The sequence below is a fragment of the Mustela lutreola genome, chromosome 15 (genome assembly GCF_030435805.1).
Source record: "Mustela lutreola isolate mMusLut2 chromosome 15, mMusLut2.pri, whole genome shotgun sequence".
In the NCBI taxonomy this organism is placed as follows: domain Eukaryota; kingdom Metazoa; phylum Chordata; class Mammalia; order Carnivora; family Mustelidae; genus Mustela; species Mustela lutreola.
This window is the reverse complement of record NC_081304.1, coordinates 4,300,897-4,321,578: the sequence shown is the minus strand read 5'-3', so window position 1 is coordinate 4,321,578 and position 20,682 is coordinate 4,300,897. Positions and strand designations below refer to the sequence as shown.

The following is a 20,682-nucleotide window of genomic DNA, read 5'->3' as shown; positions in this document are numbered from 1 at the left end:
CAGCAGCTGTGGTCCCTCATTTTTTGTTGGTGGGATCAGCAAGGTGGCGAGTGTGCTTTATTGCAGAATGGACTACGTTATCGTAGCAGTTAAGGGAGCCTGGTGATGCCTTGATTTGTCTTTAAATGTTACCTTAATGTGTCCCTTTCCCTCGGGCGCCACTCTGACACTCTAGAAGTATATGTGGAAGGGCCCAAGCTAGTTTTCCTCCGCTTTCTGAAAGTAGAGTGTTCCTGTGAACGTACGCCGAAATGGGGCAAAGCGAAACAGCAAATCACCATGAGTTTGTATGGAAAAATTTGTTAGCGTTCCTAGACTCAAAAAAAATAACCTCTTTAAGGTTTTCTGAGACCTTAGGACACATCTTGCTAACAAATGCACTAAGTAAATGCAGATAAAGCCCAGATGCTCAGAGACTCGGCTCTAGGCTCCGGGGTCCTGATGCTGGGATGCCGAGTGTGGCTCTCCAGGAGCGACCTTGGCGACCATCTCACGGCTTGGGCTTGGGGTGTGAGCTGCTCTCTAGTAGCTTTTGCAAAGCAAACAGTGAATGCTGTTTTTGCTTTTTGCCCTTTTTCCTAAAAGCGGAAATCCTCTTTGGATTTCTTTTGGTTATCAAAACTAGGTAAATATGTAGATCTTTCAGAAAAGCAAAGTGGTGGAATGCAGACTCTGGGGAGGGGGTACCTGTAATGCATTCCTCTAGGATGAGGCTGAGGGCTTTTATCTGCTGCCCGGTCTTCAATAACTTCTGTTACCAGATTATTAGAAGATCTAGGGTCTGTCTGTTTCTCTCAAACCTTCCTACAGCATATCTGTAGCGCTGAATCATCCTTTTAAAATGATCCTTTTAACATATATCAGATCATGGCATACTTTGTACAGTGTTACTGAATTTCCCTCAGAGGAGGAGCCCAGGGACCTTCCAGTGGCTTATAAGGCCTTGCATTTTCTTTTAATCACACATCTACCATCTTGCCTGCCTTGTGCACAGGCCTACGCACAGTCTTGGGGCTCCCATCTCCTAGGCGTGCTTCCCTAAGGACCTTTGCTGCAAGCGCGCCCTCTGCTGGGAGCACTCTGCCCCCGTCTCTGCTTGACACGCGCCCCCCCCTTCAGTCTGTGCTCCGTCTGCCCTTCTGGATGAAGCCAGTCTGAACACCCTGTTTAATTCTGCTGTCTCCCTGCGCACCCCCCAACCCAACACACACCCCGGTCCTTTTAGCCTGCTCCACCACTGTTCCTTTCTCCCTTGGCGCTTGTCTTCCAACAATGACAGAATTTCTTACCTCGTACGTTTACGGCTAATTGCCATTCCCCCCCTCCAGACCGTCAGCTTCATAAGGCCGAGATCTTTGGTTTGTTTATGATGGAGAACACTGCTCAGTAAATACGGTGGCGGGTGAACCAAGAATGAAAAGGAAGCTCTCCTTTTTTTGTTTTTTTGTTTTTTTTTTTAAGATTTTATTTATTTATTTGAGAGATCACAAGGAGGCGGTGGGGGGGGGGGCGGAAGCAGGCTCCCTGCCGAGCAGAGAGCTCAATGCGGGGCTCGATCCCAGGACCCTGGGATCATGACCTGCACCAAAGGCAGAGGCTTTAATCCACTGAGCCACCCAGGCGCTCCTGAAGCTTTCCTTTGAACAGTCATTTTAAGAATTTTTTTAGAGTATTTTAGAATATTATTTAAGTCTTTTCATGATTTTGAAGCTTTCTGTACATTTTTCCATCTAGTGCTTTCATGATAATAACATTATTGGTCAAATAAAATGTTTTCTTTTGTTTGCCAGTTGATTGAAGAGCAGATGACCTTGTCAGTTGTCAGCATAGTTAACGGGACTGTCTCTCATGGGACTGTCTCTCCTTTATCTACAGGTTCACCCGGAAAATGAAGATTGGACTTGTTTTGAACAGTCTGCAAGTTTAGATATTAAATCTTTCTTTGGTTTTGAAAGTACAGTGGAAAAAATTGCAATGAAACAGTACACCAGTAACATTAAAAAAGTGAGTCCACATTGGGATTTTATGGAAAGCGGAGGCAAGAGCCTCTGAGGTGCTCCGAGCTGGCAGTGCTTTCAGAAGGCTGGAAATGGACGTTCAGGGATCCCCGCTGTTTCAAGACAAGGAAGTACTTGGCTTTTCCCTGAGCCTTGTGTTCCAGGGCAGTGTAGGGTAGGGTGGGGGCTCGGATGATGCTGGCAGCCAGTGGAGTCAAGTTGGGCTGGGTGAGGCGGAGCCGCCGGCGTGCAGCACCCCCAGCTGCCACCTTTGGGTCTGTGGGCAGGAGACACTGCTCAAGGAGACACTGCTCGAGGGGACGCTTGCCGGGGATCTCCTGAGGGTCCCCAGCCGTCGGATTATTATTATCTGTGTGGTAAAACTTTCCTTCTCATTTTTTTGTAAAGATTTATTTATTTGATTGGGTTGGGGGAGTGTATGAGCGCAGTGGGAAGGTACAGAGGGAGAAGGAAAGAGAATCTCAAGCAGGCTCCCCGCTGAGCCCAAAGCCTGATGTGGGGCTTGATCTCACAACCCTGAGACCACGACCTGAGCTAAAATCAAGAGTCGGATGCTTAACCAACTGGGCCACCAGGCACCCCCATTTCCTTCTCGTTTTTATCCCGCTGCTCAGTGTTGCTGTGTAATATGGTTGTGAAGTGTATCCATGTGGGGTTCTGAGAGCTTCTGGAAGGCCTGCTTTCTTCTCAAGGTGTTCGAATTTGGATGGAGACACAAAGCATACGCTGAGTACAAGTGTGATAAATCAGTGCTTCTAACTCGTCCTAAAAAGAAATTCTGTATCTTTAGATATGATTTTCTAGACCTTTGGAGAAAGGAAGTAAAACAATTATGAAAAACAAAAAACACAAAGGCATTTCACTTTTCTTTTTATAGATTTATTCTGTAGCAATTCAGTTTTTATTAGTGTTTTAAAAACCTGAAGGAGATGGAAAGATTTGAATGTCGAATATACGCTAACCTTAAAATTGGTTTTGTTTAAAGGGAAAAGAAATCATCGAATACTATCTTCGTCAGCTGGAAGAAGAAGGCATAACGTTCGTGCCCCGCTGGACTCCGCCTTCCATTGCCCCGTCCTCCGAGGCCTCCTCGTCGTGCAAGAAGCAGGCAGCGTCCTTAGCTGTTGTGGTTCCAGACGCTGCCCAGGCAGAGGGGCCGGGCAGCGAGGCCCTCAGCAGCCCCAGCGGGCCGCCCGAGCCCACGGCGGGGACCCCGGACGGTGCGTTGGAGAGAGGGTCGTCCCGCGAGCCAGGCCAGGGGACTCCGCCGAGTCCTTTCCCTCGGCTTCCTCCAGCCATGCTTGTTTCCTGAGGTCGCGTGCAGATAATTAGTCCCTTGGCCACCTTTTATTTTTTTCCTAGAATGAAGAAACATTTTAATGTTTTTTAATGGGCAGGAAGGGTTATATCAAGTTATTCTTTTCTTGATACCAGGAAACGTGTTTATTTTGAGGGCATCTTTAGTGAATGAAAGGTAGCAACTAATCCTTTTCACAGCTGTGTCACCATCAAACACCTTATACTCTGTGCTAGAACCTGTGGTCAGCACTGAATGAAAATTTACGCACTTGACCGTGGTTCCGTCTTACTACAAAGTGCGTATTACCCTCATTTTCTGCATGAGTGAACTGAGGCCCAGAGATGCTGAGTAACTTGCACAGAGTCACACACCTGGCGGGTGGTGGCACTGGGACTGAGCTGAGGTGGCTGGCTCTGGGGTCTGCACGTAGCCGGTGTGCTGTGCTAAACACGTGTACACACACAACACGTGCATGCGCACACACCTGTTTATTTCTCAGAGTGATGCCCACTGTGAAACCGCCCAAGAAAATTCTACCACTCCTAAGTTTTGTTGAAGTATTGGTTTCTCTTTCCACGCTTTCTTCTCTGTAGCGAAACTGTGCGATTTGTTTGCCATTCAGTAGGTCGCAGGTGGCGGAGACTTAAATTGGTTTGGGGACACATTTTATTTTTCCACCTCATGAGCGTTTGCTGTATTTTAGGTACCCGATCATGAAGAAGATTTCTTGTATTCTTTTTTTTTTTTTTCAAGATTTTATTTATTTGACAGGCAGAGATCACAAGTAGGCAGAGAGGCAGGCGGAGAGAGGGGGAAGCAGGCTCCCGCTGAGCAGAGCCTGACTCAGGCCTCGATCCCAGGACCCTGAGATCATGACCCGAGCTGAAGGCAGCAGCTTTAGCCCACTGAGCCACCCCGGCGCCCCTCTTGTATTCTTGAGCGCAGTAGCTCTTTTCAGAATAGGTTTAAGTCTACATGCTTGGTTTATTTCATACTTCTATGTCACGTAGGTCTTCTTTATATAAGTTTGAATTAAAATAGTCACTCATCATCTGTTACAGATTTTCTCCTGTCGTGAGTAGCGTTGTAATTTTGCAAAGAGAGTTGACCATGTAGTGATCAGGGAATGTAACTGAATCACTAGCTGGACCCGGGGCTTGGTCAGTGATTTGATCTTATAGACTCTCCCCGAGGGTCTCCAGGATGCCGGCTTGGCTCTGTAGTCCCTGGGGTGGTGTTGAGTTCTGCGACTCAAGGAACCACACTTAACTTTGCTGAGCAGGACCACTCTGGAAGCCTCCACGCTCCAGTGTTCTCTATGTAAGTGTTGTCCATAACTTCTATTGCAGACAAACTAGATGCGGACTACATCAAGAGGTACCTGGGTGATTTGACCCCGCTACAGGAGAGCTGCCTGATCCGACTTCGCCAGTGGCTCCAGGAGACCCATAAGGGCAAAGTGAGAACCCACACCCCCTGTGCACGGTGCTGTCTTTGTTGCTCTGGACCTGGTCCTGCTCATAGTTTCGTAGAGTACACGTTCCCAGTTGCCGTAGCTGGGGCTGTCCCTCTCAGTCCCAGTGTCAGGGGATCTGTATTTCTGGATGTGGCATCCGAGTCCCTCCTGGCGAGTTGAGAAGCCCTGCTGTGTACGATCAGCTGAGCTTTTCGAGGTTTACCAGAGGAGGGTCTCCCTTAAAAACAATTATAGGTCAAGTTACAAGGCAATATTATATTCCAAATATTCAGGTTTTTAAAAGATTATGTATTTATTTATTTTCGATAGAGTAGGGGAGGGATGGGGGGGAAGAGGGAGAGAATAGCTGAGCGAGGAGCGCGACCTGGGGCTCCGTCCCGCAACCCTGAGATCACAACCTGAGCTGAAACCAAGAGCCAGACACTCAACCGACCGAGCCATCCAGGCGCCCCCAAGGATTCAGATGGTTTAATTTTCAGAAGCTTTGGAAGGATTTCACAGATGGTTCCAAGACCAGAAGTGTTTGAGCTTTCATTTTGAGGTTTTTGGTAGAATTTTAGCCTTGTTAAGAAATCCGGTTTTTCTATCAAGCTTCATACCGATAGGGGGCTGGTGGCCAGCACAGGCAGACTGGCGTGTCCGGCTGGGGGCTGGCGTCCCGTAGTGAAGGGAAGCTGGGGTTGCGCGGAGCGGGCCTGCGCTCGGGTTCTGTGAGCCATCAGCCCAGGTTACAAGAGCCATGTTCTGAGGACTGTTCAGGGTCACTTGTCGAGACCACAGCACCTGTCATCACGGCTGTCAGTTGTGGTGCGCTCAGCCTGGCCCAGGTGCTCTCACGATCTCAATGAGGTCCTCCCTGAGGTGGTGGCGTTTCTGTCCTAGGAGGGACCTAAGGCACGGAGCAGTGAAGTCACTTGCCTGAGGCGAGTGAGCACTGGGGTGAGGCTTTGAAGCCAGGTGTGGGCGGCAGCGACGTCCCCTCCGTGCCTCGTGCTCTCCCGGCAGTGCGGCCCTTGGCAGGCTCCCCTCCCGCCGCCCTCCTGTCCCCTGTGGACCAGCGGCGAGCGCGTGGCCGCAGAGGAAGACGGCCAGGCCAGAGGAGACTCCGACGTGGTTTTGGCCACCTTGCACGGTAGCAGACTTTAGAGGAGGAGTGCGTTACGAATGTCACCAGCCCGACCACCATCAGCACTGTGTATCGTCACGCTTGTTCTAGTGGCCTGAAAGTGTGGAGAAGTGCGCCCGGCTCGTAACCCTCCGTCAGTCCTGTGGATTGAAGCATCTGATGTTTAACGAGTTATGCTCTACTTGGCCAAAACTGAAATGGGCCACGATAAAGATTATTCCGATTAACGATACCGATTTTCTAAAGCATTGAGGAAGGTTTTCTCTAGTAACGGTTAATTTTAAGTAGTGTGATAATGCAGCTCCCTCTGGTGAAAAGTGACAGTTTTAGAGTGTTATTCCCTTAGTAACTTGGTTTCTTTTTTTTCCCCTTAGCAACTTTTAACACTGCTTAGAAACATCTTTCCTCTCACTAGATCCCGAAAGACGAGCATATTCTCCGGTTCCTACGTGCCCGGGACTTCAATATCGACAAAGCCAGAGAGATCCTGTGTCAGTCCTTGACTTGGCGAAAGCAGCACCAGGTGGACTACATTCTGGAGACCTGGAGCCCCCCGCAGGTCCTGCAGGACTACTACGCGGGGGGCTGGCACCACCACGACAAAGGTGGGCTGGGTGTCCTGGACGTGCTTCAAGGCCACACTGCGTGCGGTCGAAGGGGCCCGTCTTGGGAACAGAGTGGGGTCCATCCATACGTCTAGCCCTTCCACCCCCCGCCTCGGAAGCCCCCCGAAGCCCCCCATAGAGCAGCAGGGGCGGGCGGTCTGCTCCTTCCATTGGCTCGTGGCCCCTTGGCCACCAAGTGTTTTCACCTCCTCTGACTTTGTTTTGACTCATTTAAAAAACTGGCGTGTTGGAGGGCAGCGCTTTCAGGAGCACAGTGCTAGTAAAGGGACGTTCACTAACTGCAGTCCCTACAAGACCTAGGACAGTATGTAGCCAGATTTTCTATATCAAAACAGTGAGGCACTTCAGCTGTGCTTTGGGCAGGAAGCAAAACACAAGCCAAGGAAGCGATGCCCCTAAAACGAAGGGTGGGTTAAGCCGAGCGCAGTTCTCTGGGATCGCGTTCCATGGCGCGCCTCGCAGGAAAGCCGGCGTTTGCCAGGGTCATGCTCACTCTTCGCTGGTCCAGAGCTGGACAGAATGGAATCGGGGTGTAGAGCAGGCACACGGATGGCCCTGGAACTGCCGCCACCCCCCCCCCCAGCAGATTCTTCCAAAACAGAGCAGCTCGCATTTGTCTGTTCTCCAGACCTCATCTTCTGTACTGTCCCAGATTAATTGTAGCTCTTTGTTTATCCTAGCGACATATGTTTATTCTACTTGCCCACCCTTCAAAGATTAAAGTTTGATAGTGAAACATTAACAAATGTATTTTATAAATACACCTTTTATAGATTTTATAAAGACACCTTTTATAAATCTTCCTTTCAACAAGATTTAGGAGCACAAAGACCTTTCTGTTTTAAGTAGAACAGATCTAGACCCAGGCCGAGTGATAAATACAAGGAAAATTTGGACTTCTTTGTCAAGATGACAGGGCTGACCCTCCAGTCTCAGAAGACAAGTCGCAGTGGCTTGTCAGTAGCAGATGCCGTTCCTGGCCTTTCTGCCACTCCCCTGTGGCACTGAGTGTCGGGAGTCTCAGTGGACTCCAGAGGACACTGTGGCCACCGAGATCTTTCTCCCTCTGTGTCGCTAGCCCGTGAAGACAGAGCATTTGTATAAGTGAGGGGGTTCCTCTCGGGTTTCATCTGCTACACCTCCGGGCTGTAAACACGTAGAGCCAACGTGTGCTACTTGGGGCGGATTTAAAAATGTCCTGGAAGTCCTCATTGGTCCTGATCCTGTGGGTGGGAATCAGGGGACGCTGGCTTTTTAAAAAAAGATCTAGACGTTAACGTTTTGTTAACTCGTGAAATGGAAAAAAAAAAAAAAGTGTTTTCTTTAAGAAACAAAATTTTAAAATTCTCCATTATCACAAAAAAAAGTTTCTGTGGATATTCGGAGGCGGACGCCCCCCCCCCCCCCCCGCACTGAAAGTCCGCTCTGCTCCGCCGTCTGGTGTTGAAGTGAGGAGGCCTAGCGGCCACCCCGTCCAGTACCTGTCGCTAGAGCCGGATGAGAGGCTGAGATGGGACTGGTGTGTCTTATCCTGGGCACAGGGGCAGCGGCGGGGGGCGCTCCTGTCCACACACAGCCAGCCGCGGCTTCTGAGTGGGAAGGCGGGCTCCTCGGTAAGGCTCCTAGGGTGGCCCTGTCCGCTTCTCTTCAGCAACGCGGCTGATGCTCCCTTGCTCTCCCCCTGCAGACGGGCGGCCGCTGTACGTGCTCCGGCTGGGGCAGATGGACACCAAGGGCCTGGTGCGAGCCCTCGGGGAGGAGGCTCTGCTGCGCTACGTAAGTGCCTGCTGGGGAGGTCGCCCCCCCTCCCGCCAGCAGCGAGCTGACCTCACCGCGATAACGAGCATGGAAAGCGTCGCCATTAGGCCAGTCGCTCATCTGTGGAGCGTGAGGAACAGCGTGGAGGACATTAGGAGATCAGAGGGGGGAGTGAGGGGGGGAATCACAGGGGGAGGTGAACCACGAAAGACTGTGGACTCCGGGGAAAAAATGGGCTTTCCGGGGGGGCCGTGGGGTTGGGTGAGGCCGGTGATGGGTATTAAGGAGGCGCGGGCTGCATGGGGCACCGGGCGTTAGGCGCAGGCCGTGAGCCGTGGAACAGCACAGCAAAAACGAATCAAGCACTGTGCGGTGACTGATGTAGTAAAAACTGTATGTTTTCAAAGCAATGATAATTAAAACATAAAATTCCCATTTAAAAACAGGCCAATCTGTTAATATATTTTTAAAATTTCAAAAGAGGGCATGGAAGTTATAAAAATGTTTTTCATAGGGAAGCATCAACACAAAATCTGTAGAGCCACTCAAGATGACTTGAGTTTGGGGTCCTCCTGGTCCTACCCCTCCCCTCCCCTCCTGAGCTGTCTCTCAGGTCAAGCCTCTCGCAGTGTTTGCCCGGCGCTGCCTTACCCGCAGGTCTTCACATCTCTTACCTGGACGATTATAAATGCTTCCTTCCTGCCCCCTGAGCTCCAGGCTCCCCGCCCATTTCAGCCTCTGCAGCGCGGGCAGTTACGAAGAGAAGGATGTGCTTAAATTAAAGACGAAACAACCAGGGGCGCTTGGGCGGCTCAGTGGGTTAAGCGTCTGCCGTCGGCTCAGCCCATGGTCCCAGGGTCCTAGGATCGAGCCCTACATCGGGCTCTCTGCTCAGCAGGCGGTGTGATTGTCACTTTGTTTCATAGCTTGACGCAGTGCTGTTACTTAGACTCATCGTGGGCTTTTGTGGCCATTTCACACACAGGTTCTCTCCATAAACGAAGAGGGGCTGAGGCGGTGTGAAGAAAATACAGAAGTCTTCGGTCGGCCCATCAGGTAGATGCTGATTTCGTTTTCCCTTCCAGCTTATTGAGAATGTGGGGTAAATATCTCTAGTTGACTGTGGGGCCAAAATCTGGTTTGATTTTTAGGCTTTTAGATTTCTAGAACCAAATCTAAATGGCTTCCCGTTGTCTGCAGTATTCCAGAAGGTGGGGAGACCGAAAGCCATACATGCAGTTGGGTCGGTTGGGAGGGGTGGGTGCTGGATTTTGATATCTGTTGCCCTGAGTGAGGCACTGCTGTCCCCTCAGTCTGAGTGGGTCGGCCTGTCCGGTTTCCGCGGGTCCTCGGGAGCCCCGGGCCGCAGGTTGGCTCTGTCTTTAAGCTGCGGGCTGCGAGGATCTGCATTTCTGAGCCGCACTTGTTGCTACGGTGAACTGTTTGGGAAATGTGCGGTGGCGGGGGGGTGGACATAGGAAGGCCCAGCGGGGGACCTGGGAGGGTGGTGCCGCCTGGCAGGAGGGAGTCTCGAGGTTCCTGTCCCGGCTGCAGCGTTGGCTCCAGTACGTCGTGTCTGCCAGGGCAGAGCTGCTGGCGCTTCAGGCATGCCGGGCGTCAGAAGCCAGACTCGTGGCCTGCTCGGTCTGTCGTGGCCCGGCGAGTTGGGCCCAGTGCATTGGGTGCCTTGTCTACGGGGTCGCGCGTGGGTCCGGGTGGGTCCTTGCGGTGAGTGAGCCGCGGACCTGCTGCTGCTCCGGGACGGGGCTCCCCCATGGGTCCGTGCGCTGCGGGCCTCGGGCTGAAAGCGCAGTTCCTGGCGCTTGATGTTTTAGAAACTGGTCTGGTTTTGGCAACGGCTCTAAACGGCGGTTTCGTACTGTCAAGAAGTTCGCTTAGGATGGGTTTTGCACGTGTGCGTGTCTAGTGCGTGGCTCACACATCTGCACCCCCACAGCTCGTGGACCTGCCTGGTGGACCTGGAGGGGCTCAACATGCGCCACCTGTGGAGACCTGGCGTCAAGGCCCTGCTGCGCATCATAGAGGTGGTAGAGGCCAACTACCCTGAAACGCTCGGCCGCCTCCTCATCCTGCGCGCTCCCCGCGTCTTCCCAGTCCTCTGGACGCTGGTGAGTGTGGCTGCGCCGCGGCCCAAGCCGGGAGCCACTTACGAGGCGCCTGGGCTGGCTTTCCTGTCCCTGTGTCTGTTCGTCTTAACTAGTCAGGAAATAGCAAATGTGGAAACATGCAGGCCCTCTCAAACCGCTGAAGGGGGCGAAGAGCTCCTGAGAGCCCTTTTGTCACACAAATAGACGTTACGGAAAAAGTGTGTCGGGCTCCCTGCCCGCCCCCCACTCATACTGTCGCAGGGTGATTTTAATCTTTGGAAATCACACAGCAGAGCGAAATGCCTGCACGGTCTTTTCTCATTACCTGCAGGTTAGTCCATTCATTGATGACAACACCAGAAGGAAATTCCTGATTTATGCAGGAAATGACTACCAGGGCCCCGGAGGCCTGCTGGACTACATCGATAAAGAGATCATCCCAGATTTCCTGAGCGGGGAGTGCATGGTACGTATCGGGGCAAGCCGCTCTGCGTTCGGCGGCTTTACGGGGGTGGGAAAGGTGGCTGTTGGTTGGTATAAACGATTTTCAGACTTTCAGTTTGGATTATTGTTTTTTGTTCTGTTTTGTTTTTCTTTGTTTGGCTGACATTTCTCTGACCCAGGGCTAAACCACATAGACCCGTTTTGGTAATTGTTGGCAACATGTGTATTTCTTCATTGTTAAATATAATGAGAATGTGTTTTAGAGCCTAATGTAATCGCACCTTTATTTGCTCAGTTCTGTGCAGCTCAGACTCTTACAACTGTTCTGAGGAGCTGTGCGTTTTATAAAAACACTTTGAAAAGCTCCACGTGGTTCTGCCAGATCACCCCCTTGACACTAAATAAGGAGGACATTTTGAAGGGGACACGCTAAGAGAACTACTCCTGTCATCTGGGGGCTTGGATTTGTGGCGTGGCGTGGCTATCGGGTGGCCACATCCGCCTCTCTGCCCTGGACTGTGATGAGGGTCCTTGAGCACCACAGCCCCCGGGGCGTGACCGACTCCCGTGAGGGTGAGGGAGACCAAAGGCTGCAGGGGCCCAGGTGGCTTCCTCTGTTGACAGCTAAAGCCAGAGGGCAGCCTGGTTGTCCTTAGAGAAAGGATCTCTATCAGCCTATGGAAAATAAAGTTGTCCTTTTGAGAGGTGTACACACTAGCTTGGATACGCGTATTTAGCTAACAAACCGGGTTTTCAGGGGAGTCTTCGGGTTGGTTAGAGGAGTTTGGATTCAGCTTTCAGGGCCTCGGTCCCGCGTCAGGAATGGCAGATATCGGCACAGCACGGTGCAAGGGGCTGGGGAGCCTCAGGACCCTCCCTGACCGAGGGCCGGGAGATTAACCTAGGAGGTCAGCTGTGGAGAGACCCCCCCAGACGACTCACATTAGGAACAGTCCAGAAGTGGTTGGTCCTTCTGACTGTGAGCTGGAGCAGAGGGAGACCTCACTCACGGCGCACCGGACCGACTGTGATGCGCTCCCCACCATCAGAGTCGTCCTAGTCCATGCAGGGGGCCAGGCTCTCCCGCGCTCCCTGCGGGTCCATCTGACAGAGGCTGCCTCTGGCTCACCGCCTCCCAGGCCGTGTAGGAGGTGCTGAGATTCTCTGAACCTCAGTGTTGAGTCACTAGATCAAGGTCAGCTAGGAAATACGTGAAGTATAGAGATTCTAATTAACCTAGCCCAGTGTAAGCGGACTCAGAAGAGGCTCTGCTTAATTACTTTCTGTCTCGTGTCGTGGACTGATCTGACTTGGGTTACACAACAAAGCTTTCGTCGTTGATTATATATTAGTGGTCAAAGTTTATAATAAACACCTGCCTGTAGTTGCTGAGAGTAAAGCTTTTTTTTTTTTAAAGATTTTCTTTATTTATTTGACAGAGATCACAAGTAGACAGAGAGGCAGACACAGAGAGAGGGGGAAAGCAGGCTCCCTGCTGAGCAGAGAGCCCGATGTGGGGCTCCATCCTGTGACCCTGAGATCATGACCTGAGCCGAAGGCAGAGGCTTAACCCACTGAGCCACCCAGGCGCCCCGATAACAAAACATTTCTTAGCATCGTGTTTTCTCTTTACAGTGCTGTGTAACTGCTTGTCATTTTTCCACGAAGCAGCATTAGTAATGGAGTCCCGTCCCTCTTACGTAGTAATGTAAATTCTCTGGGAAATTGGCGTCAGCCTGTACACGTAGATCTAAGAGGTTTTAAAAAGTCACGTTGCTCAGCCCTGCAGCTGGCATTGGGACGGTGCCAGCGTGTTCCGTTCCCAAGCGGCCAGGGTCATTGCGCCTGCCGGGACGTGGCCCGCCACGGAGCATTGGTTCTCAGAGGGCCCCTTCCGTGTGCACAGTGTTCACTGCTGTGTTTGTGTTTGCAGTGTGAGGTGCCTGAGGGCGGACTGGTCCCCAAGTCTCTGTACAGGACTGCGGAGGAGCTGGAGAACGAGGACCTCCGGCTCTGGACCGAGACCATCTACCAGTCTGCAAGCGTCTTCAAAGGAGCCCCGCACGAGGTGCGCCGTCCGCGCCGTGGGCCCGGGGGGCGGGGACCCACCCTGTCTCCCCAGGGACCTTCCTCAGCGCGTCTTCCCAGCAAGAGCGCCTTCAGAAGCATCAAATGCTTTTTCTGGTCTTGGCCTTTAGGGTTTATTATTTTTTTTCCCAAACCTTTAGTTGTGGTGAAAGTCTGCGTTGAGGGACAGGCGTCTCTCGAGGGACCTGCGCCCAGAAGGCGGCGAGGCCTCCTGACCTCTGCTCTGCCAGGGTCTCGCGGGCGCGGGGCGGGTGGCTGGTGGGGGAGGCTTCCCTGTGGGACGCGGACTCTGCGCCTGAGGCCAGCTAACGACTCTGCAGGGCTGCTTTCCGTGTCTGTCTCTTCGTGACCGGGCTTCAGTTATTTCTGTTTGTGGAAGAATTTGCCCGTTTTTTGTAAGTTGGGCAGGGTCCGGAGAAGTAGCACTTCTCTGTTTTCCCTTCTTACGGCCACGTTAGGGACGGAAGCAAGAGGACTGTGTGTCCGGCTGATGCTGTGTGTCCTGGGATGTGGCGGGTGGTCTGGGCTCTCAGGGCTCACGACCGAGTGCCTTTCCTGAGCTCTGGGTGGCGCCCTTTGTGCCTTGGGGGTGGTTGCTCCGGACTGCCGTGCGGGGCACCGAGCCAGGGCTCAGCGCACTGGGGCCCTGCGCTCAGGCTTACCCCTTACTGCCACCTGCCATCCGTCCTTGCTGGCGTCTGTCCCCGCGCGGCTGCGTGTGGCGCAGGCAGCTGCTGTTGCCGTGTTGGAACAGGCAGGGGCAGATCCAGTCTGCCGCACGCGTGGGTTCGGTGGGGAAATCTCAGATTTTTCATGGCTGTGTCTTTTGAGGATTATTTCTGGTAATTCCGTATTCAGAGGCCTGGCGCGGGCGGAGTTCTTCTTTGTCTTAGGTAACTCGCTCTGTCTGTGGTCTGTGGTCTGTGGCAGGGAGCTCCCTGGCGGGGTCGGTTCTCCTGCGTCGTGGGGCATGTGGCAGGTGGAAGTTTTCTACGTCGGAATGCGAAGCCCTGCTCTGGGGGTTAAGTAAAACACGAGTGAAGGCCATAAGAGCCCTGAAATAAGGGCTGAACTCTGTCCCCGCGGTGAAGGTCGGGGGGGTCCGCAGAGGGGGCCGTGTCTGGGGAAAGCTTGGCGCGGGGGGAGCCACTGTGCTGCGCAAGGACCGTCACGGCACCCAGACAGGACTGTCGTGCCCCGTGGAATCTTCTGTTTAGGGAGATCCTGAGGGAGTGGCTCTGTGCTGAGAAGCTGCAGTGGTGGAATCGCGGGGTCTGCCTGATGGGCAGAGCGCCAGCCGGGTGGCCCTGGGAGGAGGGGACGCCACCGCCTGAGCTCTCACCGCCGCGCTCAGTCCTCCCATTGCGCCCCCAGTAACGTGCTCAGGTCTGACTCTGATCAGTCCCTGCTGGGAACCTTGCCTGGGGCGCAGTGAGGAGGTTGGAGTTTGAGGTGGGCGCTCAGTCCCCACAGCCCTCCCCTGGCCCAGGCCACTTGGCGGGCCCTGGCTGCCACTGTTCCTTGTGAGTCTGTCCCCTGCCCCTGCCTGGAGCGCTTCCTTCTGTTCCTCCACGTGCCCTTTACTCAGCTCCCACCTTCTCTGGGACATCCTCGTGCTCACCAGCCTAGAACAGTCCGTGGAACCACTTCTGAACCACCTTGAGTCACGTCTGCTCTGTGTTGTTACAGCATTTCTACGGCCGGGAGCCGGCATGTCGGTGCTAAGAGTCGTGCAGCGGGGAGTCTGGGCTGCGGGTGCAGCTGAGGGGGGCACGGAGCTCGGCCTGTGCCATGGAGCAGGAGGGCTGGGAGGAGGGAGAGCAGGGGAAGCTGGGGGCAGCACGGTGGGCAGCACGGTGGGTGCAGGTGAAGAGATGGCCGATGGGCTGACGGGACAGGCCTCCCTCCCTCCTACGACACACACGGCTGGGTCCAGAAGCTCCCCGCAGAGACGACCACTGTGTCGGCCCAGGGCTCAGGGGCTCGTGCTGAACGCGCACTCTGCTTTCAGATTCTCATTCAGATCGTGGATGCCTCTTCAGTGATCACTTGGGATTTTGACGTGTGCAAAGGAGACATCGTCTTCAACATCTACCACTCCAAGAGGTCGCCCCAGCCCCCCAAGAAGGACTCCCTGGGGGCGCACAGCATCACTTCCCCGGGAGGGAACAATGTGCAGCTGATAGACCGAGTCTGGCAGCTGGGCCGCGACTACAGCATGGTGGAGTCGCCTCTGATCTGCAGAGAAGGGGAGAGCGTGCAGGTAGGCCGTCCGAGGCCCTCCACAGCTCAGGGTTTTGTCTTCTAAAGGGAGGGGTCTGCTGCCGCCTTGCCATCCTGCGTGGCTGGCGCTGTCGGTCTGCGGGAGCGCCTGTGGCTGTGTGCAGTGCTGGTTACGGTCACAATGACCTGGGAAGCCCAGGGAGGCTCCGAAGACAGGGAGCTCAGACCTGAGCAAGGGTTCTGGGATGAATTCATGACTTTTAGCTCAAGTGCCTGAGTTTTCTTGAGAAATTAATTTCACAGAAGCGACGTGGAAGGCAGGGAAAGCCGTTCTGTGCCCGTGGACAGCTGGGATCCAGCCTTCCCCGAGAGGACAGTCACCCTAAACAGCAGGGAGCCCAGCACATGCTGGGGGAGGGGGAGCTGTCATCACTGAGCCCTCGCGTTCCTTTGGAAATGCTCTGTCAGCTCATTCTTCAAATCGTGGCTGGTCATGTTGAGTCCTTATGAAAAGAGCAGTGGTTCTCAGGTGCTCTGGCCTGTGTGATAGATGCATAATTCTTCTGCCTTTACAGTTCTCAGGGAGGAGCCTGTCAGTGGGGGGCCGAGAAGTAGAGGAAAAGAGAGTATTTTATTGGGTTTTAAAAATAATAAACAGTTTAAGCTCCAGAATTAGTGAAGAAGATAATTTTCAGAGGTTGACGTTCTGCCCTAGATTGCATTCTGTTAGCCAGAATGCTCTAGTAATATCATCGGAAGCCGGTCCGAGAGAGCACTGCCAGGTCAGATGATGTGTTTGGAGCCTCTGAAGGCGGCACGAGGGGTCCCCGCCCACGCTCCCTCATCGCATCCCACCGGCGCCTGCTGCTGCGGTGGCTTCCTTCCCCCGAAGCTGCAAGTCCTGGGGGTGGACAGACGCCCACCGGGAGTCCCTCCCCGAGGCCACGCAGCACCTGGGAGGGGCCTGGCCTAGGTCCCGCGGACCCCGAGTGGAACCAGCCTAGGAGCACGTAGTTGACTCTCCAGCCACGGGGCCAGCCGGCCGGCTGTGTCCAGCGTGCTCGTGCTCGGGGAGGGCTGCGGGCGGTGCGCGCTGGGGTTGGGGCCAGGCAGGGTCTCGGGAGGGAGTTCTCAGCCCGCGCCACCCGACTCGTTCCAGGGCTCGCACGTGACCAGGTGGCCGGGCTTCTACATCCTGCAGTGGAGGTTCCACAGCATGCCCGCGTGCGCCGCCACCAACCTGCCGCGGGTGGACGACGTGCTGGCCTCCCTGCAGGTGTCGTCCCACAAGTGCAAAGTGATGTACTACACCGAGGTGATCGGCTCCGAGGACTTCCGGTACGGGCTCCCCACGCCCGGGCCGCAGCAGCACAGGGGGGTTGGGGGGTGGGGGCTCGGGGGACCCGTGGGCCAAGCCGGCAGGCAGCCGCGGTTCCGGGAGGGCCTGCCGCGTGAGTGCTGGGGGTGCCCCGCGGGGCAGCCTGCCGTGGGCTCCTCACGCCTCTCCCCTCCCTGTGCCGTCCGCAGAGGCTCTATGACCAGCCTGGAGTCCAGCCACAGCGGGTTCTCCCAGCTGAGTGCCGCCACCACCTCCTCCAGCCAGTCTCAGTCCAGCTCCATGATTTCCAGGTAGTGCCGCGGCGCCCGTGCCCAGGGCGCGGAGGGGACAGCGCGCCTCCTCGGACAGCCCGCCGCGCCCTGCCACCCGCCCGGCGGCCACACTGTGCAGACTCCTCACCCTCTAGGTAGCAGATAGCTCTCCAGATGGCAGGCGTAGGCCTTGAGCCCAGACCGTCTCGACGGGTCATTTTAACTCGCACTCTTTAGCCATAGATTTTGTACACAGTGTGCGCAAAAGCAAACCAGAGCACAAGGGCTCTTTCGAAAGAAAAGTAGTTTGTATACAATTAAGAGGTTGACTTCGTATCAAATGTTGATGCAAAAAATGTTTCCAGCCACCTCCACACCCTGTCCATTAGCGGATGAATCGCTGCACCATCCGTGCTCCGGCGCTGGCCCTCCTTCCTACACGGAGCAGGAACTGCTGGCCTGTCCCTGCACCGCGCCACGGTGTTGCCCCCCGCTGTCCCTGGCACGGCCCGCGGCTCGAGGGACCCACCAGGCCCCTGTCCTCCGAGCAGCGCTGCTCCCATGGGGAGCGCTCGTGGACGGCCTGTGGGAGCAGCCCACTCGGGTCCCTTGGGCGGGTGCCCCGCTGTCCTGTGGTGGGTGCGGGTGGGGCCCGGGGCTCTCGGGGGCCCCCACAGCCGCAGGAGAGCACCGCCACCATTAAACAGCTTCTCTTTCCTCCTTTCCACATCTTTTTGTACTTCCAGAGCAGGGTGGTCCTGTGTGTGACCTCGCGCGGGAGGGTCCTTTCCTTTTCCTTCTGGTGTCGTTCTTACCGCAACTGCTCATTCTAAGCTCACTCGAGACTTGCGTGCCCTCGGCTTCCTCTTGGCTCGGTAGCATCAGGGCCCACGTGGTTTTCCTAGTCACTAGAAGGCTGTTTGAAGTTGTCCAGTGTCCGTCTGAGCTGATGAGTGTTCTCGCTGCGTGGCCGCCTCCGGAGAGCGAGGGGCTGACGGGGACCCCCTCCCGCATAGACGGAAACCGCCGGCGTGCGGGGCTGTGTCTGCATGTGCAGGCGTGGCGGGTGGGTGTGGCAGTGGTGCGGGATGCATGTGTGAGTGTGCCAGGGTTTGTGTGTGAGTGTGGCAGTGTGTGGGGGGCATGTGGGTGCGAGTGCGGCAGTGCGGGGCACGTGTGCGAGTGTGACAGTGGGGGTTTTGGAGTGGGTGTCAGTGCGTGGGGGGCACACGTGTGTGTGGCTGGGGTGGAGGGGGGTGTGGGGTGGACGTCGGGGGGGTGTTGGTGAGAAGTGGGGCGGGTGGAGAGTGGGGTCTAGTTACAAGGGAGTCTTCGTAGAAGCAGATCAGAATATGAGCTGGTTTGCCTTTTGTGTTCTGTTTTGGATTCCCAGTTCCCAAGCACGGTGTTCTCGTGTTGGTCTGTGTTTTTTTCAGCTTTTTATGGGAAAAGCAGGTCATTTACGAATCTGTCTGGATGTTGCGTTGGGTTAGTGTTTGTGATAAGGATGTGACGTGTGATGGGGGTGTTACCGGAAGAGTTTGTGTTTTTAAAAGATACGAGCCCAAAGCCGCGTGGCTGTTAGCAGCACGTGAGGCACGGAAGCCTGGGCCGCGTTGCTTCCCATCTGCTCCCGGGGCCTGCGGCGGGTGGCCACGGTGTGGACAAGTGTGTGGAGGGCGTGGGTGCCCCGTGGGTGAGCCCCAGCGGGCTCTGGAGGAGCGCCCAGGCGGTGAGGCCCGTGAGGCGCCCGCGCACCGAAGTCGGGGCTTCTCCGTCGTTGCTGGCCTGGAGTTGTTCCCTTTGTTTGAAAAGATAGGTTCAGCACGGCGCCTAAAGCCTTGTTTCCAGAAAGCACGTTAGGGTTAGGTAGCGCCCCTGTGCTGCTTCTGATCAGTGCTTCCTGCTTCTGAATTGTAAGGACCTGAAGGTGGTGCCTTCCCTCTCTCTCCCTCTCTCTCTGTGTGTGTCTCAGACGGCGGTTTTGCTGACAGCTGCCAAGAACACGCTTCCCTCCACAGGCCAGCTCAGCCCAGGGATGTTTGTAGAACTGTCTGAGTCGCAGCCATCCCTCCCTCCCCCAGTCCGAAGACGTGTCCGTTTTAAGTTGACTCAGAAGTGGCCCTCTCTTGTCCCCAGAGAGTCGAACGCGTCTCTAAGAGTTCAAAGCACATCACTGCGCAGACGCCAGCAGGGTTGCTCACGAGTGACGGGCGCCTGCTTCTCCTCCGAGGGGGCCGCGGCTCGTGGACCCGGCCCTGCGTTTCTTCCTCTCCGCCTTGCTTCTGCTCTAAGGGTTCTTTTGGTTTCCCCAATGTTACTAGTGTCTTAACTCACTTCTCTTCCTCAATCCATTATTTGCATATCAAATTCTGTAAATGTTTTGTAAACATATTACCTCACCTTTGGTAATACAATACTGATAGTCTTTAAAAGATTTTTTTACTGTTATCGATAATAAATGTGAACTGTTTAAAGACGAGCATGTCTCTTTCTTCCTGTAGGACATGACGCCGTAGCGTCCTTTGGAGAATGGGACCCTTGGAGATGGGAGAGGTGGAGGACAGATCTGGATCCGGGGGGCTGGGTTCTAGAAGCTCCAGAGTGGAGCCCCACGTGTGCGGGACCATTTGTAGCCGCGTGGGCGGTCCTGCAGACCGATGGCGGCTGTGAGCAGCCGGCCCGCAGATGCCACCCCGAGCCGACGGTTCGCTCGCTCCTGTGACAAGTGTTCCTTGGACCCTGTGAGCCCACACATGGCTGGTGGCAGGCTGCCCGAGACACTGTTTCTTAAGTAACGACACGGATCCTCGAATCACGTGGCTTCAGAAAAAAGAAAATGGATAGGTGTGGACCTTCGGGACCTGGGCCCCCTTGTCGCCCGCTGCTTGCCGGTTGTGTGTAGGGGTGGCAAGGCCAGAAGAGCCCGGGACAGACACCGTGCCGGCCTGCCCCGTCGTCGTCTGCTTTCCTGGTCAGGGTGTGTGGGAGCCGGCCGAGGGGACGGAGCAGGGGCGTGACGTGGCCGCACATCCGTGGCCGCATGTGAGCGGTGCGTTTGCCAGCAGCCCAGGGAGGTGACCCGCATCCTTCCCACCGCAGGGGCCCCCGCGGGCCTCCCACCGCAGCGTGTTGCTGGGGGGAGGGCAGGGCGCACAGCAGCCCCTCTCGGCGCGGAGGCCTCCGCCGGCCCTCGGGTCGGGCATGTGCCTGCCGTCCAGTGGGTATCATTCGGGCTCTGACTGGGACGGCATGAGAAACGCGTGAGCCTGGGTGGCCTGCTGCTGTCTCTTGGCTGTCTCAGAGCGAGGCAATAAGTGGGGCGTCCTGAACAAAGGTCAATGTTCTGGGTCGCCGAACCTCCAATATGTAGTTCTGCTTAAACGCGTCACGCCCTTTCATACCTGAGCACAAGCGTCGGGCGCCTCTCAGGTCTCCGGTCTAGGCAGAGGTGATCTCAGTAAAATGTCATGACACACCAATGAATCTGTTTTATTTTATTTTAAAGATTTTATTTATGTGAGGGACAGCTAGTGAGCACAAGTAGGGACAGTGGCAGAGGGAGACAGAGAGAAGCAGACCCCCGGCCAAGTAGGGAGCCTGACGCAGGACTCGATCCCAGAACTTTGGGATCGTGACCTGAGCCGAAGGCAGACGTTCAGCCTACTGAGCTGCCCAGGTGCCCCCCCAGTGAATTGGGTTGGTTTGATGAAAGGGCTTCGGAAAGCAGCGTTTCTGGGAACAGGACCGCAGCAGCCGTCTGAACTGCGGGCTTAGAAAGGGTTAAAATGGCAACATTTGTTATTTATTTTCTACCACGACCCTCCCGCCCTGTATGGGCAGCATTCACTGCCCGACCAGGTGCTGAGACCCCTGCGCAAACCCTGAGCATCGACCCAGAGCAGCACAGTCCCGAGCCCCCGT

The 20,682-nt window shown here is 55.0% G+C and overlaps 1 protein-coding gene across 5 annotated transcripts in view; it reads left to right on the top strand.

The window, feature by feature from the left end:
* Nucleotides 1–20,682, top strand: part of SEC14L1 (SEC14 like lipid binding 1) — a 72,894-nt gene that overhangs the window by 35,307 nt on the left and 16,905 nt on the right. For 3 of the 5 annotated variants that reach the window (XM_059150286.1, XM_059150284.1, XM_059150285.1), the window contains 12 exons: nucleotides 1,876–2,004; nucleotides 3,004–3,238; nucleotides 4,668–4,777; nucleotides 6,337–6,526; nucleotides 8,235–8,323; nucleotides 9,291–9,361; nucleotides 10,263–10,434; nucleotides 10,745–10,879; nucleotides 12,791–12,925; nucleotides 14,957–15,208; nucleotides 16,328–16,506; nucleotides 16,696–16,797. In XM_059150286.1, coding sequence (XP_059006269.1) covers nucleotides 1,876–2,004; nucleotides 3,004–3,238; nucleotides 4,668–4,777; nucleotides 6,337–6,526; nucleotides 8,235–8,323; nucleotides 9,291–9,361; nucleotides 10,263–10,434; nucleotides 10,745–10,879; nucleotides 12,791–12,925; nucleotides 14,957–15,208; nucleotides 16,328–16,506; nucleotides 16,696–16,797 — 1,799 coding nt within the window. Of the gene's footprint in view, nucleotides 1–1,875; nucleotides 2,005–3,003; nucleotides 3,239–4,667; nucleotides 4,778–6,336; nucleotides 6,527–8,234; nucleotides 8,324–9,290; nucleotides 9,362–10,262; nucleotides 10,435–10,744; nucleotides 10,880–12,790; nucleotides 12,926–14,956; nucleotides 15,209–16,327; nucleotides 16,507–16,695; nucleotides 16,798–19,262; nucleotides 20,241–20,682 lie in introns of those variants that run through there. The other 2 variants (XM_059150287.1, XM_059150288.1) reach the window with 2 other exon arrangements.